At 44.8% G+C, this 27262-nt stretch overlaps 1 protein-coding gene across 1 annotated transcript in view; it reads left to right on the top strand.

Annotated features, from left to right (window-relative positions):
- The window catches only part of agap3 (ArfGAP with GTPase domain, ankyrin repeat and PH domain 3), a 130237-nt gene that overhangs the window by 37208 nt on the left and 65767 nt on the right, over nt 1–27262 (top strand). The window contains 2 exon segments of the mRNA XM_042076974.1: nt 21998–22056; nt 25465–25552. Coding sequence (XP_041932908.1) covers nt 21998–22056; nt 25465–25552 — 147 coding nt within the window.

Genomic DNA, 27262 nt, shown 5'->3' on the forward strand with positions numbered 1-27262 from the left:
GAAAATAATGTTTCTCCAGTTTATTCTGTTGTGTGTGTGTGTGAGAGTCTATCTGTGCATGGGGGCTTCAGCTGTAAACAAACTCTGGCATTTGCATGTGGAAGCGCTCACGAGTTCCAATGAGCCTTAGGTCTTTCTTTTATTTTCCATAAATAAATATTGACAATAGGATGCCTCGTTTTTAGAGACTGTAAAATTGATTCTGTCTCACAGTGAAGATTGCTTTGAGCTCTGTTAATGCCTGTCTTTCATGTTAAGGCCTGTTGTGTGGGAAATTGCTTGAAATTGCTCTCTGATTAGGTTGAAATGGTCATAGATGATGACCACACAACAACCAAAAAACAAGCTCTTTCTAGAGAACTCCTGTTGATTGCCCTCAGTTTGGAATGCGCCACTCACCTCTGATCTGTTATTCAGCAGTATATCACATTTATAAAGGTCAACAGGGGGATGGACAGTAGATGCCTGTCTCTGTCTGGACTGTGACTTAAAAGCCTCTTGTCCCTAAAAGCGCCTTTTGCTGCACCAGTATTTCGGAGGATTAACCAACGACATATTCACTTGAACTGAGTGAGTGAGTTATTTATTTATTTATTTATTTATTTGGAAGGTCTTGCTTCCAACTAATGAGAAGGGTTCCATTTAGCAATCTTGAGGAGATTTAAACCCAGTTCATCTCATGAGGACTTGGATGAAAAATAAGCAGCTGTTGGGATGGAGCTTCTGAGATTGCGCCTTGCCATTTTAAAACCAGTCCCTGGTGTAGTGGCTTACTTAGGAATTCATCACACCGTCTGTCTGTCTACATCTTGAATTTTTTTCCTTCTTTTTTTCATCCACTCATTTATCACTTTCTGTGTCATCAGGGATTTCTGCTGAGTGGCACTGTGTCTATAGTGCAGTGGGCACTGTGTCTATAGTGCAGTGGGCACTGTTCTGCTGAGTGGCACTGTGTCTATAGTGCAGTGGGCACTGTTCTGCTGAGTGGCACTGTGTCTATAGTGCAGTGGGCACTGTTCTGCTGAGTGGCACTGTGTCTATAGTGCAGTGGGCACTGTGTCTATAGTGCAGTGGGCACTGTTCTGCTGAGTGGCACTGTGTTTATAGTGCAGTGGGCACTGTTCTGCTGAGTGGCACTGTGTTTATAGTGCAGTGGGCACTGTGTCTATAGTGCAGTGGGCACTGTTCTTTGTGGTGCCCATGGAGAGCCACAGCTAGTCTCCCCACTGCCTCAAAGGAGCTGAAGCGCAGTCTCCAGCCAATTTCCTCCATCCATATCCATAGTTTGCTGTACAGAGACAGAAAATGAAACAATTGGTATTGTGGAAACCAACAATTTCTTATGACCTTAAAGAGCTGTTGTGTTGACCTTTATTCATCCCATTGTTTTTTTCCTGTAAACACTCAGGAAATGCTTTCTAAGTGGTTCAGAGGATAAGTGTTCATGATGTGCCTGCTACCAGGCAGTATCCTTTTGGTGTGTGGACTGCAGAAATACTGCATATATGGTGCATAGGATGGGCATCAGACTCTTGCACTGTCATCTAACAACTTAAGTCTGTTTTGCTGTTTTCTATTGATTATCTAAGTGAAGATATGATAACAACCCATAACGTGATGACATGATTTTCCACTATAGTCTGACTTGGATGTTGAATGTTGTCCTATCATAGTGAACAGGGGGCTGTGCGACGAATGCCTGGTTTGGCTCCTCCGTCCCTAAATAGCATATGACTGTGGCATATCGGATCTGCGTGCCCAGCTGGTCGTTGCGTTGGGGATGGTAAGAGGGAGAGAGCCTGAGTGAGCGTTCCTCCAGTGGCGGCTCATGAAAGCTGTTGTCAGGTCTGAAATGAAGCTTGCGTCTCATTGTCTTAACAAGCGTGGGCGGCCAAGGAAAGGGAGACACCGATGCAAATTGCATGGATGTCTGTGCCTGGATCTGTGGCTATTTCTGGGTGTTTCTTTGCTGCTCGAAGCCAGTGACAGGATACAGAGAGAAGAGATGTGGGGGGGGGACTAATAGGGGTGGGGACATGGCCAGTGGGGGGTTTGTAATGGGCACTTCAGGATATCTGGCAAGTTTGATTTTCAAATGTTCTCACTCGACAAGAGTAGAACAGTAGACCTGATTTTCGGTAAAGCCTTCTGACGTTCGGCATAAACCTCATTGTGTTGGTCTCGAGCGGAAGAGGTTGTGATTTTTATGGAGGCACTGCCAGTTGTGGGCCCTGTGCAGAGCGGATATGTGGGAGCCTCCAGCCCACGTTTGCCTGTCTCATCCATCCATCCATCCATCCATCCATCCATCCATCCACACACACACACACACACACACACACACACACTCCTCTCTCCTTCTCTCCTCTCGTGCTTGCATCCTCCCCCGTTTTCTGGCTCATGTCCCAGTATCCTCCACAGTCACGCTCACATGGCTGGGAAGCCATCTTTTCTGCCCCCTCCTCCACCTCCATCTCTAGGTAGAGTTGAAGCAGCTACCTGTCCATGTAGTGGACAGGTAGCTGCTTCAACTCCGTCCTAAATCTCTGCGTGACCTGATGAGGAGTTGCTGGGCGTGTGGTGCAGTGCAAGGACTGAATGCTGTTGGATTTTGGGGTCAGCAACCTTTGCGGTCAAGGACCATGTTTCTTTGTCGTGGTGTGGGTTTTGATAACCATGTTTGTGCATGGGCACGATGCGTGAGATTATGCCATCGAGCTTCCCAAGCACTGTTCCCCAAAACAGAAACGGAAGCCTCTGGAATATTTCTCGCCCATATACACTCTCTCCCTCTCTCCTTCTTGCTCCCTTACTCCCCTTTTTTCTGTTTTCTTTCTCTGTCCCTCTCTCCCCATCTTTCTCTTTCTTGCTCTCTAGCCCTCACTCCCTCTCTCACACACTCTCTCTCAGCCTCCCACAGACATCCTCAAACCTATCATTTTCTCTGCAGTGGAGGAATTGTGACGTGCGCAAGTCGGCAGAGCAGCTGAATTTTAAAAAGCTCAACGCCCACGCGCGACACCACTACTGCAAGCATAATTACCATCAGCTCTGCTCTATCCACCACCACTCATCCCCTTTTTATTGTGTGTTTATGTGTGTGTGTGTGTGTGTGTGTGTGTGTGTGTGTGTGTGTGTGTGTGTGTGTGTGTGTGTGTGTGTGTGTGTGTGTGTGTGCACCTCTAATGCTGAATGACTGCTCTGTAAGTTTGGCTCATTACGTTAACTTGTCTTTAAAGGCAGACACTTTCATCAATGGCACGATCTACACCAATTTAGCTGTTTACAACCCTTCTTTAGTCTGTGCTCACGGATGCTTCCATGGTGATTTTTTGAAGACGGAGTTGTGCTGCTCTTGTTCTTGCACACATTTCTCTCTGGGTCCTGCCATGGAGCTGAAGAATGCCAGTTGGCAGGTACACTGCTGAGGGGATCATCGCAGCAAGTTGCATGGAAAACATTACAATATTATTAGCATGATTTAGGGGGGAAATTGTGAGCCTTATTCTCATTCCCTCACATTTCTTTCACCTGTACAAGGTTTTCATTCTGGGCAGGATCTCACGGCTTTAGACATGAGAATTGGCTTCAGATCTTGCCATCATGATGTCAGAAGCATGTCAGCATTTCTGACAAATCACAGGTTCAGTAGGTAGAGCAAGGGTGACACAATTCCTTTATATCTCTTTTTAAAAATAAACATTTTTTAATTAAGACAAATATTTGATTTTACACACACTGAACACAAACTACAGTCCAGTAATTCATGAGAACAGAGAGAAGGATACATATAAGGCCAAGGCACATATAAAGGCAAACTTACGTATACTGTAGACAAACAATTCATAAATGTAGTAGGCTACTTGGACTCTTCAGTACTTGGAAATGCTTCCATTGGTAAAGTTAATATCTGTTGAGTGGACTTGTAATGTAAACACTCATACGCAAGAGTGGTTGGCCATTGAAATGGAAGTTGTTATGGTAATAAAAGAGGGCAGTTCACATGCTGACTGCCCCTGCCAGGACGCTGAGCCATGTCCTCATCATGAAGTTCACCTCTGTCCCAGGAAGCCCTTCATGTTGTCACTGCCCTTAGAGACCCGAATTAAGTGTTCCTCTGAAATGTTCTCTTTCATATTTATCATGTTGTTTCTCTCATAGTTCCCTGCTAATCTGGTCGGATGTCATGAAGTGGCCCTGCAGTGGAGATGTATTTAGGCTGGCATTGCCTCTGCAAGCTGTTCTCTCACAGAAAAACAGTGTCCACTCACTGACATAAACTGTTGACTGGTGGTGCGAATTATTTTTGATGCATTTATGTAATCTTCGTGACATAAGACAAGAGAAGTTAACCACGGCCATCGTGGCCAAGACAAACTTTATTTTTAGAGTTGTGAACACACACACACACACACACACACACAGGCATATAGAGTAAACAGCAGTCCCAGACTGGAGATGTTCTGGTTCATTTGTTCACTGGTTTGACGACAGGGCTGTTGAACTCCTTTCGCTAAGCTGTTCTCATGCATTTTTCATGGCGCCGCCACATGTCAGAGCAGAGCACAGAGGTGAATGAAAGCTCCCATTGCCATGGTGACAAACAGCCAGGGGAAGGCAAGCTCACTCTTACTGCATCTGCAGATTCTGATGATGGAGGTGATGATGATGATGATGATGATGATGGTGTTGTTGAGGATGACATTAGTGATGATAGTGGTACTTGCGTAAGAGACATCTCCAGCATCGGCGGCTGTGAGTGTGTGCTGGTTGTGAAATGTGTGTGTGTGTGTGTGTGTGTGTTGGGGGGTGAAGCTGATGCGTATCACTTTCTCACCTCTTGAGTCACGATCCATTTCTGTGGGGGGTGCTCTGCGCTTGACTCAACTGCTTGACGCTCAATCGGTCCAAAACAGTCGTCTGACACCCGAGAGACTAATTACCCAGTCTCTGTTTGCCTCCCATGACGATTGCAGAGACAAGCCGTTAGAGATTCTCTGGGCTACGTCTCCTGTGCAAGATGGCACACAAAGGTTGCCGACTTGGGAGATGGAGACACAGCTTTGAAACTTTATAAAGATTACTTGGCCAGTGTATTTCCCCCCCAGCAAGCCTTGTTCTAATTCAGTAGTAATTAAGCACGTCACCTTGTCACCATGATATGCCCACTTTAAGCAGTCTAGACTCGTATTTGAATTATGTTTGTATTTTGTAGAATTGTATAAGGATTTTCTCCTCTCTCCTCCCTTAGTGTACAGTACGAGGGACTATCTAGAAAGTCGACCATTGTTGTCATGGTGCTGTTTGAGGTTCTCAAAGCACTTTGATCATTTATTGTTTCTCTTTGCAGAATATTTATGTAGCCAAAGTAAAGCAAACAAAAGCAGTGTGTCTTCCCTTATGTGATCCTGGGCTAATTGTCTTGCAGCTGGTCTGCTTTTGAGTTGTCAAGAATGTTCAAACTCATGAAACAGTGAAAAAGGCATATGTTTTTGTTCAGCTACTACCACAATCAGAAATCAGAATCAGTTGAAATGCAAATGGATAAATTAGCCATACAAGGACTATAGCCTATTCACTGTAAATGCATCTGTCAACAAGGGAACACTTTTCGTCTTGTGAATGCAGCTATTTTGTGTGTATTTGGCATCTTTCTAAATAAATCTAGTTGGGAATGCAGTTAGTCACAATACGTTGCTTAAATGCTATCCGTTTTTGTTGTAATTTCAGCATTTGTGGAAAAGAAACTATCATCCGTAGAATAAAAAATGTCAGTTGAACCAAATGGGCATTGCTATGAGAACAAATGGAACAAGCACAGAAATATTAGTCCTATATAAACCAAATCACATCATCAACTATTATAAAAGATGCTGAAGGCTCAGTTTGTCGAGGCAGCCATCAGCTATTCTGTTCGTATACAGGATGTAAATTCTGGCTTCTGTTTCAAAGCCAGAAGAGGGAAGATCATTTCAAATGTGCTTAACATCAGAGCTGGAAATCTGTGCCTCCTTTATCTACCTCTGCAGCGGTGCCATGAGGCATTATTGAGCTCCGTTTGCGCAGAAATTAATTGTATACTTCAGCTTTGGTGAGACACCAGAAGCTTCTTTCACTATTCCAAAGACCTGCCTTTTGAGCCAATGCCATGTTGTGTAACATTGCTGCAACATCCTCATTCTCTGTCTCTCTATCTATCTCTCTCTCTGCACTTTTCTCTTCTCTAGTTGGCTCTGTCTCTCCATGCATTTGGCCAGGCTGGTCACTGCAGTGAGGGAGAGTGCATCCAGAACACCGGTGGTGGGGTTGGGGGGGGGGGGGGGGGGGGGGGGACTGTAGATGAAGTGTGTCTGCTTATGTAAGCTGGGCCTGCCTGGTCTCCTGACTTCCCCAGCTCCTGGTGTCTAAGAGGATGGAGTGAACTGCCTCCAGTAGTTTCCACCAGAAGGCACGTGAGCGCCCCCATGTGGTCGCAGCAGGTGGAGTGCATGGTGTCTAATGAGAGAAGCCGCCCCTCTGCTTTTGAGGCAAGCACTGTGTAGATGTGTCTTTACGTTTGCTTGTATCCATTAGGTAGTCAGCGTGTATCAAAAGACTTAAAAGAAATAGGAAAGCAAAATGTATTTTAAGCATGCAGTCATGAAACGCGCACACAACTAAAACTAAAGGGGCACTAACTACCAGACCTATATTTGAAAGGACCCATTAGATCTTTGTGGATGAGGTCTTGCAGAGCTAAGAGGGCTACAGCTAAAGGGTAAAAGCAAAGACTGGAACAGCCTCTGAGCAAGGACGGATGACCCAGACTAAACAGATAAGAGAGGGCTTATGGATCTGTCCCAGCAGAATACCAAATGGAGTGCATAATTGAAAATGAAAAAGTAGCAAAAGTCAAATGGCCGTATAAGTCTTCATCACACAGCACATTAACTCTTAGGAGTGCAGTGTTGAAGTAGTTGGCTGTGTGGATGCAGAGCTGCTCAGGGAACAGGAGAGTCTGTGGGTGATGGGTATGACCTGGTACTGGCGAGGAAGTGACACACACATAGACCACTCTAAGCAGGGTGGAACGAGGTGCCCTGGCGAAGGGCTCTGAGCGCACAGCTGCAGTGGTACATTCAGACTGGCCAGGCAGCCTCACCTCAGTGCAGACAAGGCTTTGATGAGTCCTATGGTCAAGGAGAAGAACTGTGCAAAGCAGTAAGGTTTGCCAGAGGCGTGTGTGTGTGTGTGTGTGTGTGTGTGTGTGTGTGTGTGTGTGTGTTGTAGTGCATTGAAACCCTGCTGCTCTGTGTCAGTACTTTTTGTAGTGGTGTTTAATATCCCTTTCTGTGCGCCTGCAGGACAGTATTAGTGTTGATTAGTGTCTGATTATGAATGCCTACTAGCGCCAGACAAATGAGCTGAGTGGGGATGGCACAGAGAGATGGAATAGAAAGTGGAGAATAACTCGTGAGGATGTGACTACAAGAAGGAGTTTTCTCTCAACCTTGCTGTTATAGACTTTCTCAGTGAGCTCCAAACCTCGGCGAGCTAGTGCTGATGGTAGCGATCCTTCTTTGTGTGTGTAAGTGTTAATGTGTTCTTCTCTCTCTATCTGAGGCCTAGTCCACACGTACCAAACCGATCTTTTTTTCCTCCGTCTTCCCTGGAACCGTATCAAGAATATTTGTGTCCAAACGGATCCATCGCAACACGACTCAACACTTCATACCCCAGGCCTATAGGTGGCACTGTTTCTTTACAGAAATTGACCAAAACTTGCGCTTTACAAACAGACAGAATAGGCTACGACGAAATGGCTGGTGCAAGGAAGCCAGAATTGTTTGTGTGGACTGATGGTGAACTGTCAACTGTAAAACTAATAAACTTTATTTTACGGTTTGTGAAGGGTGCAGTCCCGTCCTTTATTTGGCTAACGCAGGTAGGCCTACTAATCACCTTTACTTTCTTTGGTTGTAGGATAGTCCATGATTCACATTAGTTTTGGCTATCACCGCAATTAGGCTACTAAACGCAAGGCTTACCCAAGTTCTAGGCTATTCTGTCGCCACATTTATAATATTGCTATAAAACCTTCGTAACAGTCAATACGTTTGCCTGCATCAAATCGCGCATTTGCATTCAGTGTGCTACCATCGGCTTAACGTGAGTTCTAAGCGCCTTTGTATGCTTATATCTGATTTCACTCGACTGTGAATGCATGTATATATGTTGTAAGACATGTAAAATAAATGAATGACACTGGCATTCCTAATAACTTAAGTTCTCTCGCGTCACTGACAGTAGCTAGAATGCATAAAAATTTCCTTACATGGGTTAAGCCTAGTCGTAGACTAAAAGTTTTTTTCCAGTGGCGTTTTCCATTTTAGTTCCTTTTAGTCTACAACTAGGTTTAGTCCATGTACAGCAAACCAGCACGATCAGAATAGAAATGAAATGTCTGTGGAGCTTTCTTGTATCATTAAAACCAAAAATGTAGGAAAAGAAATGGAGCAGATTTGCTGTCACCTCCTTCACTGGTTCTATGAATGTGTTAATGGAGGCAAGGAGGAAAAAAGCAAAGAACTCCATTATGTGCTCTTAATGAGTTGCTGCTATAAAAACTATTTTAATTAGACTTGTAGGCCCCAGTTCCCTGAAGGGTGCCCAAACAAATTTATTTTCAGAAGGTAGTTGGAGTGCAAGTGAAGGAAAACGCATTTCCACAGGACTTTGTAATTAAATCTGAGGTAAAAGAACTGTTTGTTTTTATCTCTCATTTAATATTTATTCTCTGTGCTTTTGAGGCCCCTGCATGATGTCCCTGGTATCTGATTTAATTAATCTAGCCTGGTGAATAGCGAATAGATGTTTTTTTTTATTAAAGATATAGTTATGAAAGATATTTTGATGGTATGTTCCTCTGTGCCCCCTTGTCTTTTGGCCATTGATGTATGCAGAGAAGTTTTCAAACAGGTTAATTGACTCAGTTACTAAAGGGTACATTGTACTCAGTAATTTTCCAATTGACATGCCAGTGCACTTTCATTATTGCCGCTGAAGGTTATATTTGTGTTTCAAGCCATTAAAATCCCAGTGTCGTCAATATATTTATTTTATTTTTTGCGGACTTTGTCTAGGATTTGGTGCTAATATCTGTTGCCTAACAAATAGGGCGGTGGTAGTGTAGTGGTTAAGGAGCTGGGCTAGCGTGCAGTAGCCTGTAGGGCGGTGGTAGTGTAGTGGTTAAGGAGCTGGGCTAGCGTGCAGTAGCCTGAAAGTTGTCGGTTCAATTCCCGGCTTCCACCGTTGTGCCCTTGAGCAAGGCACTTAACCCCAAGTTGCTCCGGGGACAATGTGATCCCTTGTAATATAGCTGACATATGTAAGTCACTTCGGTCAAGAAGTGTCTGCTAAATGTAATGTAATGTAATGTAATGTAAATACATCTCATCAATTCTTCATTTTAGGACTTGTCAAATTTGATGAACTGGAGTGTAATTTCTTACATGTAGCTTAACGTGTAAAATAAATAAGTCTTTTACCCATTTCTCTGTCTTGTGATGACGTAACAGAAGTAAAACATGTTTGTGGTAGTCCAGCTGTTCTCACGTTGACTAGAGAGGAATGGAGATTGGTGTGTTCACCTTTGGCAGCGTATCACACTCCAGAAAAACTGGAATTGCGTGATGGAAAGCGTGCTGCACCTAAACCTAAACCATTACAACTTCCCCGGAGGACACACCCCCGGCAATTTGAGATATTTATCTCCTTCTCTCTTTTCTCACACAAACTTTCCAACAACCTCGAAAGGTCGAGTTACACTCGGAGAGAGTGGAGAGTCTCTGTGTCATCCAGTTTCTCAGAAGGAGTGTCAGTGCTGAGAGCTTATTCCACAGGTATGCTATCGCTGCGATGACTAGGGATTAGCCTAATCCTGTGTTAAATTTAGGAAGGCTGTGGACCCCTCCTGCTCCTTGGGATTAGCAACAGTATGAATGATCTGCTCCACGCTGGACCCAGAGTCATCTTCCCGGTATCCCTCGCATGCTTGACCACAAGCAGCAGCACTCTTAAGGCTAGTGACACCGATGTCCTGGAATTGTCACTCAAGCCATAGCCAGCCTGCCAAGATGCTGAGAGGCTAGCTGAACCAGGGAGAGTTGCTGAGTCAAGAGAACTTTTGCCCTAATGGTCAGTGTGGGAGAAATCAAGGAAAACTAAACCTGATATGTGCAGTGGGATGAGGACAAAATATGTGATATGTGCAGTGGGATGAGGACAAAAAATGATGACGACAACAACATCAGCAGCACGTTGAGACATTTGCTGATAGCCCAGCCAGATTCTGGATATTTCTCCTGTCACATATGAGTGGATGTGTTTTGAGTCATGGATGGCCCTTGGAGTCTGTTGCAGACCACAATGATGTGCTTTGGGGGGTGGCGGCGATCCAGACAGGTGCAGTGGGATGAGGACAACTGTCTGCTGTCTGAAGACGTGCTTATTGTTCCCAACCCGTGCTTTATAGATGCAGGTATGCAGAAAAACCACTTCACTTTCTAGGAATTCCTGTGAATCTTTTACAAACACATTACATAACACATGCCTTCATACCATGTAGGTTACTCTAGCATGTTATGTAAGGTGAAAATTCCTCTGAGGTTCATTTTGGAGACGTTGAACTTCAGTTGAATTAGAGGATCATGATAATTTTCTCTAAAATGTCCCAGAACTTCAGTGGTAATCAAGGGCACATTGAACATTGATGATACTCCAGTTAAATAGATTTTCATTTTAAAAACGCTTCATTTTGTTTTGGACACAGGCCATCACTGTTGTGTTGTGTTATGTTTTCATAATATAGAGAGGGCGGTGTGTGCTTCATCTCACTGTGTGTTCACTGTGTGCTGAGTGTGTTTCACTAATTCACGGATTGGGATAAATGCAGAGACCAAATTTCCCTCACGGGATCAAAAGAGTATATATACTTACCTATACTTAAAAGCACCCCCAGTGGCAAGACCACTGCGGTCGTCTTGCAATGGCGGTTAATTACTGTGATTTATGAAGCTTATATACTGTATACTCTTCTCACTCAGATGTTGCCTCTTTAAATTATTGATTTAAGTTATATTGGTTATCAATCATTATTATACTGTTTGCTGGGTAAAAATGTCTTTAATGTTATGAGAATAGTGGCCAGGTTATTCAGAGAATCTAATTCAATCTCCTGTTTCTCCCTCTGTTGCAATGGTTGTTCAGAGGAGGATAATATGAATAATTGGAGTGGAATTTTTTTTTGTTTCACCAGAATTTCGCAATATAATTAATTTGGAGCTATTTGATCTGTACTGAAATTGAGGGATTTCTGTTTTGGGTGAAGCAATGGACTTTATTATGAAGTTGTTTGTCCTCTTGACCTTTTTCTCTATCCTTTGTTTAACTTATTCATTCTGTGAAGGGTGATCCTCCTTGTGCAATGTCTGTTTACTCCAAATACTTTGGGTAATAGTCCAGCACATAAAAGATTAAAAAAGGTGAAAAGGACTACATCTGTAGCGTCATTGCCAAGACACCAGTTAGCATGCTAGCAAGCTGTTATTGTCAGCCGTCCTGCAGGTGCAATGTTTCTGTATGTCTTTTAGGTACAATTAGCTCCCTAGTTTTAGCCGAAAATCTACTGCTGATTTAAAGTTTGTTTATTTTTATCATCACTACAGCCTTTCACTTTTGTCTTTGCCAAACGAATACCCCACATAGCAAATAGTAGCACATTAGTCAGTAGTACAATTGGGGTGGAAATGGCTTTGTTAATTGAAACATTTTCGCAGTACTCATTTTAACCACCAGGTGGTGATGTCTTTTGCCTCACCATCATATGATAATTTCCAGCCATCATGGTGTTCCCAATAGCATAAACCCAGTGAGATGTTCCCAGTGGGTGGTTCCAACCATATCCAGCCTTTTGATAGCACAATTTAAGACTTGCCTTTCAATTTGAATTTCCAGTATGTACTACTCCCTTAGATGTTGTATCAGGTCTCAGACTGGAAAGCTTGACGTATAACCCACATGTTACTACAGACTGGCTGCTGTGGCAAATGTGTGCTTATGTATGAGCATATGGTGTTTGTAAGGATTTGGAGATTAACAGACAGGTTTGAATGTAAGTAGTGAGCCTGTGGGAAACTAGACCATCTTTGATAGGAAGATCTATGGAGATTGCACATATGACATAATCATGGTGTACTAGAAAGTCTCTATTGAAACATGACTGGTCTTTTAACTCATTAGTTGAAATTGTCTTTAATGTTCTTCTATTTATATTAAAACATTTTCAAAATCAAAATTGCTCTCTTGAAGTATTACTATTGTTTACCATGTTGTTAGTCGCTTTGGTTAGTTATTTAGTTTTTTTAGTTTATTTAGTTATTATTAAGTGTACCATGTTGTTAGTCGCTTTGGTTAAAAAGCGTCAGCCAAATGTAATGTAATAATAATAATAATGTAATAATAATAATACTATTGTGCAAGTGGTTTGTTTATACTGTTCCTCCATTTAAGTGCTCATTTTCAGTGATGGGATCTCTCTCTCTCTCTGTCTTTGTATGTATCTCTCTCTCTCTGTATCTCTCTCTCGCTCTCTCTCTCTCTCCACTTAAACTCCATGCCCACCTGCATCTGGTGTAGGTGGTCCTCCTCCCTTCAGGAATCTTGAGATGACTCCAGCCTCAGGCACAGGCTAAAACCCGGTTTGGCACACCACTGAAGCCACGGCAGCTCCTCACACCCCACCCTTGGGCATGGGAAAAGAGCTGTCTGTTTTTGTTTGCCTCTTTTTTTCCCCCCCCCCCACTCATTTAGATGGATGAGAACATCTATTGGTGGAAAGCTCTGCTGCTACAGCGAGGGAGGGAGAGCGAAGGGAGAGAAAGAAAAGGGGTGTGAGCCAGATTGAGGGGCCCTTTGGTGTACAAAGTATCCTTTCATTGGGGGTTTGTGGGACCCTTTGGTAATTGTTGGGGTGCTTAGGAGAGGACCGGCTGGAAATGCTTTCCTTCTCCCTTGTGGGAGAGGAATCTCTTTTAAAAAGGTGTGTGGAGGAACTTTATGTAAGTGCCTGAAGAATCAGGGATTCCGTTCCTTGTTTTTCCACTACCCACAGAAGGCAGGGGAAGCAGCTGTGAGTTCAAACAGGCTCACTCCCTCATGCCATGCACGGAAAGATTAAGGAATTTATCTGCCCCGCCGGCTAAGGGACTGCTCCGAACTTGCAGCCTGCCGTTAACAGAAGAAGCAGCCAATTTTGAGCGTGTTTCCAGTACTTTCTTGCATGATGAACCTGGCATTTTTCCTCTCAACTCTTTCCTCGCCAAGGAACTGTGCAACTTTGCCCAAGCTGGACTGCAGACGTTCACTAATGTTGTCTGAGTTTCACTGTGAGAGCAGGGGGGTTGCTGGGATGTCGTAGAGGTCAAGCCTAGACTTGTTTGAAGTTTGCTTTTTCCCCCTCTTCTCACATGTCAAAGGTTACAGATTAAATTTGGTCTTGGAATGCAGCCTGGAACTGAGGAGTGGAGAAAGCAGTCGTAAAGAACTCAGTTTATCCACAACTGTGTGTGTGAGGAGAGTTTGTGTGTGTATGAGGAGAAGAGTTTTTGTATGTGTATGTGTATGTGTATGTGTATGTGCGTGTGACTGTACAGCAGTTAGTATGTGTGCTTGTGCTGCCATGCTGGTTTTGAGCAGCCGGGCCACAGATGTGTTCCCCGAGGCTACCTCCATGTCAGCCCGGCATCAGCCGACTGGGAAGTCCGTGCTCCACGTCTCCGTCTTCCTGAATGGGACGGCAAGCTGCGCTGGCAGAGAGGGAGCGGCTAAGGGAGGGGCCGAAAGCCGAGAGCAGGAGGTGCCGGGACAAGGAGAGAGCCCCAGGCTTGGGAGTGGGACGTCTGACCAGGAGCTCGGCAGGTGGCTTTCCCCAAGCGGCTCAGTGGAGCTAGCAGGCGGGAGGAGGAGGCCGAGGTGGAGTAGGAGGGATGACGAACCTGGAATGAGGACAGACCGGTTTGCTAAACTGCTCCCCAAAATCTCAGTCGAGCAGCCTTGTCAGTCAGAGTCCTCGAAGGACTCGGGAGACGCTAGAGAAAAGGCTTGTGAATTCAGCTCTCTCTCACGGGCGAAGGTTTCTGAGGAAGACCACAGCAATGCTAACCCTGAGAACGCCTCTAACAGGCCCCAGGTGGCGGTTCTGCGAAGGACTCTGCGCAACAGCCACCCCCTAGGCAGCAGGAGAGTGGTGAGCATGTATGGCTCCCTCCCCGAAGCGGAACAGCAACGGCAGCAAAGGAATCCTAGTAGTAACCCACCGGGGCGGCTCCAGAGGCCCAGGAGTGTGTGTATGCTGTCCTCTTCCCCGGCAGGCCAGGCCTCTTCCTCCCTTGTTTCTGGTGGCGTAGATCCTCCAGGGGTTCCTCTGCGCAGGAGTCGTCGAGCGGAACTCCGGGCCGTCGACGGCCTCAAGCCGGAGCTTTCACCTGCCTTCTGCCTGCCCCCGTTCCCGAAGGATGGCGTCCAATGGAGGACGAATAGGAGTTCGAAAAAGCAACAGCGCCCTGCTAGCATGACTGTCCTGGAGCTGAAGGAGTGCAGTGTCTCTCAGGACGTGCTCACCAGGGAAGCGCCGAGCTTGTCTCGAGGAGGCTTCCGCTGGAAGCTGTTTGGCAAGCAGACACAGGATAAGGAGCCAGTTGCTCCCCCTGCTCCACCGGTGCCCGCGGAGGGTAAACCGGAGGCCCCCAAACGCACCTTCGGCTCTTTACGCCGAACCCTCAGCCTCCGCATCAGACGCAACCGCAACAGAACCGATTCCGAACCAGAACTGGCGTCGCACCCACGGAGTCGCACAAGAAGTTTCGGACAGGATGCACTGCGTGCTGCTCAGCCGTTCTCTTACCTGACCGGGAGAGCCCTGTCACCTGCTTACGAGAAGGACGAGGACCAGGGCAAGATGCAGTACATTCAGTACCAGACCAGAGGAAAGGTCAAGGTGATGGAGGTCCCGATCCATCCAGCCAAGCTCGCTGAGAAACGGACCTCAGAGGAGCCCAGTCTATGGCAGCTTATTGCCAACCGTTTCAGGAGGAAAAACCAGCCAACCAGCAACAAATCTGAACTTTATGTAGACAGCCAGGCAGCTGGCACCTATCCCCCTGTAAGACTAAAAAAGCCACCACCAGTTACCATAGAGACGTTAGCAGCTAGAACTGGCACCAGTAAAGTTCAAGGTAAGCTCAGTGAAATTAATTAAACTATTACTGCGCTCTGTAGCTTCTTAGCCTTTCAAGCTTTGAGAGGAATGCATTTCCATAATACAGAATGGAAACAGAAGGAGCATTGGCATTTTGGCCTGGAACTGTGTCCACAGGGGTAGAAAACTGTGGGTTGAAACTGCGCACACACACTCCATGTAGCAGAGGTTAATGGTATAACTCACATTAAGTGGAGGTGGTTTGTCTGAGTGCATGCTCGCTGGTCATTGATTTCTCTTTTTTTCTCCCTTCTGCGCGGTGGTTTCTTCTAATTGCTTGGGTTTTTGAAGGAACACCATTGACCACAAACCTTAGGACCTTTCAAATAAGCCTGTCAGATACGTGTCTATAGAATGTGATGCCCAAGTCTTTTGTGTAAGCATCTGCGGTAATAGAAGGGGTTAGCAAACAGGGCAGCACATCGTGCTCTCTATATGCATGAATTAGTTCTTATCTTTAGTTCTCTTTGGTGCTCTCTTAGCTGCCAGAGGAATGGAATGCTGAAAGATAATAGTTTGTAATATCTGATAATGGCAATGCACAGCCATGCATGCATATTGAAGGCATGCACCTTTTTCAGGTCTTTTTTCCCCCTCAGTGTTTTGTACTAGTCTGGAGTCCAGTTTATTTACTGTTCTCCGTAGTACTTTATCTTCGGTAGCAACAACTTTGAAATTGTAGAAAAGATTATTCATTTTCCTCCTCATTACTCTGAAAAGTAGATTTGAAGGCTCAAGGCCTTTGTGTTTATTTGATAACAAGATCCAGTGCAGTGAATTTGTCTCAGCCTTTAAAAAAAAAAAAAGAAGAGGGTTAGAGTGGCCAGAAGGAGCCAGGAAGTCCTCTGGCTGTTTTCCAGTGCTAAGTTAGGAAAGCTTATGTGCAGTGGGTTGATGTAAAGCACTGACTCAAGCTGAAGCAATAATTTCTACCTCTGACCATACGCTCAGTCGTTGTGCAAGTCACCTCTTCTTGGTTACATGGGTTAAGCAGAATCTTCCCTTCTTCTCTTGCGTATGCAGCTATTTAAGGGTCAGTTTTGGATTACCCTAAAGTGTAGGGGAACAAAGCATTGTCAGCAAGCTGTCAAGCTCACATAGTAAACATTCCGGCTCCTTATGCAATGTTAGCTGAATGAGCTCAGCTAAGCTCTTTGTTTTGTCATAAAAGGTGTCTGCAGTTGAACATGTGTGTCATAAATGTCAGCTCTGGACAAGTACTGTAATTTCGTTCTCACATTAAACAACAGATCAGCATTTTTTTTTCATCACTAGTGAACAGTCTTTTGTTGCAGCATTTATTTATTTATTTTTTATAGAAACTCTGTTTCCAAGGAAACGGAGCCTTCCGAGCAGTGTTCGATTCCATCTCCTTTAATGCAGCACTGTTTGCGTAGCACACCAGCACTCAGGCACCAGGAATGTAGGAGTGCCCAGCAGTGTGAGGTGCCTGCTCTTTAAGATGGGTGTGCTTTTCTGTTGTTGTGGTGCTGCTTTGTTATGGAGCTTTGGGCAGGCTCTCGTCACCCGTGTCCCTACCTGCCCCTACCTGAGTGTTTGACACAGGCGCCTGTGAGAAAAGCGGAGGGAGTCAAGGTGCTTCAGAGCCCAGCCCCCCCCCTTCTGTTCTGGAAGACTTAAAGGAGGCCTGGTGCCCGTCTTCACCTGCCAGGAAACAAAAGGCTTCCTCCTGTGGGTGTGTTGAGCCTGGCCTGGCCAGGACAGCTGTGATGACTGCCTGGTGGAGGAGGATGAGGAGATGCAGGGAGAATTTTATTTGATGGAGATTATTCCACAGTAAAATGGGCATTCTACATTTTAAAGCTTGTCAAAGTGAAAAGGAGGGGGACAAATCACAGGAATGCCCTATTAGCACAGTGTTACAAAGGGCACAATATTGTAATATTGCTCAGTGCTGAATTCTGACATCCTAATAACGTATGCTCATGTCATACACTGTCAAATTGCTGTAGTCTGTATACTCAGGAGTTTTATAGAATATCAACTTTCTGTTTGGTTTCTTTGAAGGTTTGATAGCTCACAAAGTCTTATGACTGAGCTGGGGAGACATGAAACGTGTTTTCCTTAGTCTCACATGGAGCAGCTGACAGGATCCCACACCCTCACCGTTGATAAAGTTTAATCAGACAAATCCCGCAACCCCCGTGGCACAAAATTGGGGAGCAAAACACCAGCCCCATTGCCGCTAATGCGATTGCCTTCCGCAGTGGGGAATCAAACAAGAAGGAGCGACAAGGCTTTCCCCACAGCTCCTGCTTCAAGAGCCGCAACTGGTGCGTGAGTGCGGCACTGCACCGAGCGGACGATGTAATGGTATGGTTTCTGACAGCCACTGAGTCACCTCAGCAGATCCTCTTGCAGGGACGGCTCCCAGTGGAGGGCCAGAGAGTTGTGCGTCAGTGAGGCGGAGAGCCGGAGCACCCCCCTGCAAAGCACTGCAGTAACTTCTCTCATTAAGTCGACGTTCATGAGCCACAGGGGAGACTTGTCGCGAGGAGGAAATGATGCTCTCTGACTTATAGAGACTGTGGCAAGCCATTATTTCCTTCACTTTGGTCGCACCCTCTCCCTCGCTTCCTAATGTCACTTACTGCAGTGTGATCATTACGGCAGATGTTGATTCTCTCAGAACTCGCGTCGGAAGCGACATACATTTGCTAATACTGTAGGGCTTGTTACTTAACGTCGTGTCATTTTCCATGGGCAGAACTGATGTCAACATGTTTTGAAACCCTTAAGGATAAAAAGATTGCCTGTGTGATTCATTATGATGCTTTTCCAGGTACTACTTGACACAAGCAAGCATTGCGATGAAGTGCATTGAGCAAACCAGAATTAGTCATTAGGGTCAGTTGAGACATGGGGACAAAGAGTCATTAGTATTTTGATTATGAGGTATTATGACACCTTTTCAGTCACAGAGGAGCTTGTTTAAAGCATGTGAATATACGATCAATGAATCCTAAAATACACCCCCATAATCTAACATAAATGATGCGACAAAAGGCCATAAGTGAGCAAAGAAATACTCTGTGAAGTTTTATGAAATTCCCCATTTAGAGAGTCCCCGATTAAATCTCCTGGAAAGCCACGATCAGTCTTTTGATGGCTGTTTCTGTGCAGCTGCTTTCCATTTCTCCCGCACTCTCAGTAGCATTGGGCCTCGGTTTCCTACTGATGCATTCAAACAGAAGTGAGCGGGCCGGGATGCCACAAAGAATTTGGCCTCCGCTGGAAATCTCTGTCATGTGACCAAATGGGATTCCAAGCGCTTCTGCTCCCTCACCAGAACCTAAGCCAAATAAGGTCCGCTGTAGTCTGCAGTTGGGGGGTGTGCACCGCTCGCTGGTTTTCAGGTGTAGACACTGAATCAGATTGAAGGGAGCATTTGTAAGAAATCCGTTCTACTTCCACCCCTGACAGAGATAAGCTCTCAGACTGTTGTGCAGATTTGGAGTGCTGTCCATGAGACTTGTGATTGACTCATGGGCTTTGTGGCTTGTCTACAGAGCGGCACAGAGATATGTAGATTATGGCGGGTGATTGTGTCAGTGGTGTGTGTAAGCAGGCTTTGCCTGCAGAGGATCCGTGGGTGCGGGAGAGCTGCTGGAGCGAGAGCAGGGAGGGAGTGTTGTGTGGTGAACACTGAAGTGTTCCAAAAATGGGTTCTAGCAATCCTGTGTTTGCAACTTGCCTTGTCATTTCCCTTGAAGGGAAAGGAAGCATCAGAAACCTCAAAACCATGCAAGGGACAAGCAGTCGCTGACTCCCCCTTCATGTTGTCTTTACTCCTCTCAGAATCTTTCCCTCTCTCTCTCTCTCTCTCTCTCTCTCTCTCTCTCTCTCTCTCCCTCTCTCCCTCTCCCTCTCCCTCTCCCTCTCCCTCTCCCTCTCTCTCTCTCCCTCCCTCTCTCTCTCTCTCTCTCTCTCTCCCTCTCCCTTCTCTCTCTCCCCCCTTCTCTCTCTCTCTCTCTCTCTCTCTCTCTCTAATCATTAGGTTTAGTGATGGTCATGATTGCTGAGCAGTCTCCTCCCTTTTTCCCTTTTTTGCCCGCTCTCTCTCCCACACACTTGTACAATCACATTCATCCTTTCTGTAACACACACACACACTCTCACTTTCATACACACACACACACACACACACTTGTACAATCACATTCATCCTTTCTGTATCATACACACACTCTCACTTTCATAGACACACACACACACACACACACACACACACACACACACACACACACACACACACACACACACACACACTTGTACAATCACATTCATCCTTTCTGTAACATACACACTCTCACTTTCATAGACACACACACACACACACACACACACACACACACACACACACACACACACACACACACACACACACTATCTCGTACACCGAGAACACTTCCCCCTCTCGCTTGCTGTCCTCGCTCTCTGAATGCTGGAATAAAGGCCTCTAATGTCTCCGCGGTGCGTTGCAGTTGAATGGTCATTTTGATTGGAACAGACAAGAGCAGTGGAGTGAAAAACAAGACAAACAACCTACAGGCTGGCCAAGCGCTCATCTCATCTACTATGGACAAAGGCGGCTGTGTCCTCCGGAGTCATCACAGGGGAACTATGACTGGCCCAATCCCCACTCCCTCACCACTGCACTGTGGTCCCCAGGAAACCATTCATTTTTGGGGGGTTGGTGTATTTTTGGTTGTACTCCGTACAGCTCTTTTTAGCTCTCTTGAGTTGAAAGTTGAAATTTTATTTTGGAGGTTGTTTTGACTAGGCAGGTCTCCAGCATATTACAGGGGTAGTGTTCATGGAAGAGTGAACACCCTTCCACTGATGTCTCACTTATGAGTTTTGGAGGGTTGGAAGTTGAAACACTGGAGCACACGGTCATCTACAAACAATTGAAATGCTACGCTGTTAAAATCACACTCAAATTCCTAACATGACAAGTAAATCAGTACGCAAATTGTATGTTTTAAGATTTTGAAATGGCATGTTTTGAAGCAAACGGGGGATGAAAGGATACTTATTGATTGCAAACCTCTCCACTCATGTTTGACTCCCAGATGGCCTGCTGGATGCTTTTCAGCTGCTGGCCTGTTTGTCAGAGATGGCCTGCTCAATTAGTGTAGTGTGCAGTGGGTGGTGATGTCAGCTCTAGTGAGTGTTTCACTAAGGAGAGTTGCCAGCCTTTGCTCATTTGTAAGGTGAGATTGATGCTAATGATGACTCCACAGCCTTAGCAAGCTACTGGCTCAATGCTGAAAGAGCAGACAAAATGTGCCGCGTTGTAATAGAGAAAAGCCTTGGAATCAAGTCTGTGTTATCGAAAGCCTTTCTCGAATCTGAAAATATATTTTATATTTTATATTTTATATGATATTTGATATTTTAATGATTGAAGTTTACCACAGGTCACCCCATTCGTTTCAGCAGCACAGCAAAGAGCAAGTGGATATTTACCAGTGTGAACAGCAGTGAATATAGGCGCAGGCACAGTGTTTGCAGACAGGCCCCAACATGTACCGAAAGACACGCTGAACCAGCTGCTGATGAATTTGGGTTTGGCTCTGATCACTGGCTAATGCTACACACCCCTCCTGTGAAAGGAACCAAACGGATGCACACTGGTCGTAAACAGCATTATTGTTCTCAAGACATCGCTTTAGGTCTTTCTGGCTGACGGGACCTATCTCAGTTCAGCTTAGCTCTGGTTATTAGCAGCATTTCAGAGGCTGTGATCCCTTTAGCTTGTCATTGGAATCACTCCTTGACTGCTTAGTACTCATCTCCCTAACAACCACCTCTCAGATGGTATCAGGTGACCCATTACTCAGACGTCTGCAACAGGAAGGAAATGTTTAAGTGTATTAGGTTTCTGGTTTATGTCATGTTTTACTTGAATTTAGTGAAGTTGAGAGCCTCACCATTGTAAAAGGGGTGGAATTTGACTGCAGTTGGAAGGCAACAAGCCCAGAATATCCTTGTAAAAGCAAACAATGCCTCTTGAATGAAAATATGGTGGTGTTGGGCTTTGAAGGCGTCCTCTTGTTTTGACTGCGGCTCATTCATGCCCTTGTCTGAGTTTCTGTTAAAATGGTGGATAGCTCAAGGCTTTCATTCTAAACACCTTGTCTCAATGACAAAAACTTAATGAGTGACACATCCTGTTTATATACATACAAGACAACTGGTTTCAGCTCCTGATGGAGTGAACAAAAAAGTTTTGGCGTAATTCATGAATTAGAGGAACATACAGGTTTTGAGCCCTCACCTCCAAAACTGTAGGCCCAGCTACTTGCTTTCCATGTCATATATTATAGTTATCTGAAAAGGTCCTGGCCTGGGTTGGCATGACTGTTATGATAGAAGAAAATATAGAATTTACCAAAAGGTCACGATAGAAAAAGCTGTTTGTGATGAACAACATGGACCTTTTTCTCCCAAGAGTGTGCAAGTGGTGCAACTTGACCTTTCTTTGCAGACCTTCATACCTTCAATTGTTTGAGCTAATCCTGAACATCTTTTGTTGAAGATGTGTACAAAGCAAAAAAGCATCTCTGTAGGACTGTTCATTCTCAGTAACATCAGGTTTATATGGCGGTCTGTCTTACTCTCCTGTGTGTTAGCTGCTCCTATCATTGATCTCTGTTCTTTCTGTTATTCTTTCAGACTCCTTTGTCAACAGTCAGGAATGGACATTGAGTCGGTCAGTACCAGAGCTCAAAGTGGTAAGTTTTCTTAAACTTAAAATTAAACAATGTCAAAATTAGGCAGTTACACAGATATGTTAATGTCATTAAATAGAACATTCTGGATTTTATATTTTGGTGTAGCGCAACCAGATATCATTTTATGTTTGTTATAGTTTGAGCATGAAATCCACCAAGAATACTTCTTGGCTGTGAATGAAGAAATTTGGACGGTAGCAGTTTTGGTCATGAAAGGGAAGTAATGGATAGGAGAATTTCCGTACCTGTGTGCAAACCTGTGAATGAGCGATAACAAGCTTTGGCTCCCTGCATCACATCAACACACATTTATTGTGTTTGAAGAAGATGAAACCTTCACATGGGGGGAAAATACTACTGAGGCACTCCGCTCTGGCCCAAAAGCTAAAACAAATTATGCATACTAATGCATATTGTATGATAATTTAGCTACTGATGAATGTTGTTGTATTTGCATTTGTTATTATTTACACATACTCTCTTATGTAAAATGCTGTACAATGTAAAATGGAAGGATGCAAATGAGGGTGAAGTAAAATATCCCCTCGGTCATACACTGTAGCACATAACCATCACATTCTGCCATCCCATGGCACCATGCTGCCTATAAGATCATTCACCCTCCTCGTAGAGGAACAGGCAGACATATTTGGAAGCAATCCTGGTCCTGGCTGTTGACTCTGTATTTTGCCTTTATGGCTTAACTCTTGGCTGGGTTGCACAGAATACATAAAGAACATTAACTATTGCTGAATAGCTATATACTGTACTTCTTAAAAATGCTATAAAGATCGGCAGTTGAAATTAGATAAATGCATTCAATAAAACAATGAGATGACTGCTCAGCAAAGCTGATTTTTCAGTCATATCTAAGCTCCACTATTAAACATAAGTTAGTCGAATGAATGCCATGGTTATGAGTTACAAAATGCCATGGAATGTGAAGCATGACCTTTCATTTTCAAATTCAGTAGAGTGAAAGATTAAATCTTGTGATCGTCGTAGTGTAGTGTCTTATCTCAGTCAGTCTGTATACACAGTAAGGATTGCTACTCTATCCCCTCTCACAGCTGCCTCCAGGTCACACCCTTAAACTAACAAAGAGCATTAACTTATTGTCTAGATTCACTTGGCCTATCTGTACGATCACATGCATTCTCTGCCACTTTTCTCTAGTCTATGTTATTACTCATGTTAAAGTTACGGCTCTCCCACAACAAGACACTATTATCCGTCTTAAGGAGGACTTGGCTGTGTTGGATCTGTTTTGTCCTCCTCCAACTTTTAAGACTGCACACACAGCTATCTCCCCTGTAATTAGCACCAAGCGTACACTTGGGGCCCACCCACGCCCTCCGGCCTGAGGAGAGTGAGAGGGGAGGGGGCGTCGTGGTGTGGTGTGGTGTGGTGCGGTGCGGTGTGGTGGGAGACCTGAAGAGTAGGCCGACTGCGTGTTGGAGTCTGTTCTCCTTAGACACGCGGGCTCATCCACCCCAGCCTGTGGGAACCACCTAGGTTGACGGTAATCCTGAAAGTGGAAAAGTTACATGCCCCCCTCCGCCCCACCCCACCCCCACAAGTCTGGCTTTGCTGCCCACCTCTCCCCAGCCCCCACACACCCTTCCCCCGGGCACTGATGACTGTGAAGAGGGGGGCGTGGTGAAAGTGGGTTTGGTTGGATGCAGAGTCTTTACTCAGCCTCGGATGAGTCTGCTGCCAACTCTCCAGCTCTCGCATGCATGTCGTCATGCGATCATGGAGCTTGGCGCTGTAGGGTTCGCTCTATGCTGAGACGCATCATTAGTGTTTGCTGTTGTTCTCTTGTTGTGGGGAGTCGTTTTGGTCATCAGATGGATGTTTTGGGTTGAAGGGTGTTAAGCCATCTTGTCTCTCCCTGCTGTGTTTAGGCGTTCAGGGACACACTTCATTAGAGACTACAGCTGCCTAGAGTGTCTGCTGTAAACAGTGCAGTTAAGTGGACTGACTAGAGTCAGAATGCAGTGCTTCACACAGAAGCACTTGCATTTGTATCGTTAGCGCATATGTTCCTTATGAAATCCAAGCTTTATGGTGAAAACCTGGCCACTGATTATTTGAAGTCATCACTTTCCAAACTAATGGCAGAATTGGAAGTGGCTAAAGGGTTCTGTGTGAAGCTCCCTGTGTGTTGCTGGAATGTAGCAATTGATTAAAGAACCCCTTCATGTTAAACCTAATAAATCTGACTTTATCTCACTTAATTTAGAAAGATACTCAATGTTAATTGCTGATGGGTTAATGTGATACTACTACCCGTAGGCTGACTCATCGTCATAGCAGTGGATCCCCACCGTCTGTAGATGAGTGCCTCCCTTCTCTACTTATCACATGTCGCCACTGCCAGTTAATTTGGGCATTTTCCACGAAATGGAAATCGATCCCCCAAAAAACATGGGCCAAGTCAGTGGCAGCCTTTGACTAAAAACCTTTACAAAAATGTCTTTAATCCAGACTGCAAATCATTTTGCGACCCCCTCCAATATTTTTGGCGACCCCCAGTTTGAGAACCACTGTACTAGTCTAATGGAAGTCCAGATGTAAGTTTCTGGGCTGGAAGCATCCAAGATGCTATCAGCCCAGAAACATACATCTTCACATTATCAAAAAGAAAAGAGCAAAAAAAACATCCTATTGCTTCAGTCACTGAGTGGCCTCACTCTTGTCTCCTCCTCTCATTCTCTCCAGCTGCTTCTGAGGAGCTGTGACCGGTAGGAACACAGTCGGTCAATGCTGTTTGTGTGCCACTTGAGCAGTAGGAAGCTGAATGGGTCAGAGGCACATCAGCGGGGCAGGAAGTTGGCAGAGAGAGGGCAACGATTTTCGGGGGGACAAAAGTAGCCTGGTTGCTCAGGAGAGAGGAGAGGGTTTTTTATTAGACGACTGTGATTCTGTGATTCCCTCATTTCCCAGGTAGAGATGGCTGAAAGTGATGGGAGCAGGGGAGTTAAGGGAATGTGAATGTGAATGTACAGATGGCCTTTTGCTGGTTCCCATCTTGTGAAACTATGCTAATGTATTACTCTTTAAAAAACTCAATACACTCGATACAAATCTTGAGCACTGCGTTTCAGACTTACCCCAATTATTCGGTTTATGAACACCCCAAAGACCCCTTTTTTGACCAAAGCTGACGGTGACTGCATGCCTAATGAGAGATTCACAGATCTGGCACTGGCTCACTTATCAGGGTTATGACGTAAATGCCATTCGTTCTCAACATTCTTTTGTTCCCTCACCTCACTGTCAAAGCACAGGCCTCCAAATGCAAAAGGTCAATGTGCCATGGACAGAACATCGGTTGCTAATAATAGCGTCCTGTCGAGAGCTTGTCGGATGTGTGTGTAAACATTGTCTGCTGTCGTCTGGCAGGGCATCGTGGGGAACCTCTCGAGCGGGAAGTCGGCCCTGGTGCACCGCTACCTGACAGGAACATATGTTCAGGAGGAGTCACCTGAAGGTAAGCAGAGCAACCTGGACAAAGGGGGGGGGGGGTGGAATAAACCCGCAGCAGACGGCTGATGCACCTGACCCCTATCTGACGTGTGTCCGTGCTACAGCCTGAGGGTGGGGGTCTGCTGCTGTCCCTTCAGCTGGTTGGACAACCTCTCAACAATGTAGCTGGAGGAACAGCCCTGAACTTGACTGTGCCTTTAACTCCATATGCAAATGTCAATAGTGCATGTTTGAGAAATAGATAGATAGATAGATAGATAGATAGATAGATAGATAGATAGATAGATACTTTATTGATCCCCATGGGAAAATTCAGGAAATGGGCACAAAGAAGAAGTAACTCTGTGTGTGTGGGTAAGGACGTTACTTTGAGAATTGTCCAAGTTTATGTTTTGCACAGGGAGAGTCAGAGTGGTTTTCAGAGGTCTCATCAGAGATGAAAGGAGATAGTGGAGATAGTGAAGGCTGTAAGCCAGAGTCCCTTCTGGGTTTATAGAGGAGCTAAGCTAAGATTAAGCTGCCGATAGGAGTCAGAGATGGTGTGCTGTTTTATACACAAGTCACGTTGTCTTGACCGTTACTGAAGATAAAATTGGAACTAAGGCGATTTTGAAATGTGAAATTAGGTTTGAAATGTTGCTTGAACTTGAGGAATTTAATGTTCTAATAAACCAATCCAAATGATTAATGTATTTAATCATCTAAGTGTGGTTTGACTACCCAACTAAGCCTTTTTCTTTTGGAATTTCTAATGTCCCTAGCTACTGGACAAATGGCTTCTAGCAATTAATCTGAGGTATCTACTGTGACCCTTACAATCACATTTTCCCACCTTAGAAACAGATCTGTGCTCGATACATTATCGTTCCTTGGGTGTTTCTCGATGTTGTTTTCAAAGGGGTGCTGATGTGAGGTACGAGGCGAGCTTTGTTGAATCATTGCTTTGGTACCGATTGCCTGCTCATTCCCTCATTACTGCGCTACTCATTTGCAGGCTGAGGTTTTATTCATGTACTCTGGAAGATTTCTTTTAGTTAGTCTTGACGGAGAGTAATTTGACTTATCATTCCCTTCTTATGTGTAGTAGTGTGACTGTGAAGGGATATTGTTTTGTGGAATGATGGATGGCTTCAAATTAACTTTTGTTTTTGTTGTCATCTATGCCTTTTCTGCTGCTATTTTCACACATCAGTTGGTACATTGGCTCTACATATCTTAAAAAAAAATGATTCATACTTTTGTTGTAATTTTTTTAATATTCTAACAGTGTTGCTATGACAACTGTAAGTGTGTCCTGCCGATATTGTTTGTGTGTGTGTGTGTGTGTGTGTGTGTGTGTGTGTGTGTGTGTGTGATTCCATTCATATGGTCTGGTGTGTGTGTATGTGTGTTTGTTATATCATGCCATATCTTCAGAAGTCTTGATCCTGTGCCATGAATATAAACACCTTTATTGCAGGCTTTCTGTGTAAACCGCTTGCTTGCTGTACAGCCCAAAGCTTCTCAAGCTTCAGATTCTCTCACCCGACTGAGGGGTGAAACGCATAATCCTTTCATAATAAGGCTTTTTGCAAAATGACATTTCCTGTGTTGGGGGGGGGGGGGGGGATTAAACTCCAGTCCTACAATCCTGTTGGCACAGGTGAACTACTGGCAGTACTCCAAACATGCTGTAGTTAATGCTGAAGATTATAACAAAAACAATGCACTGTTC

This window comes from Alosa sapidissima, chromosome 1, assembly GCF_018492685.1.
Source record: "Alosa sapidissima isolate fAloSap1 chromosome 1, fAloSap1.pri, whole genome shotgun sequence".
Taxonomy (NCBI): Eukaryota; Metazoa; Chordata; class Actinopteri; order Clupeiformes; family Clupeidae; genus Alosa; species Alosa sapidissima.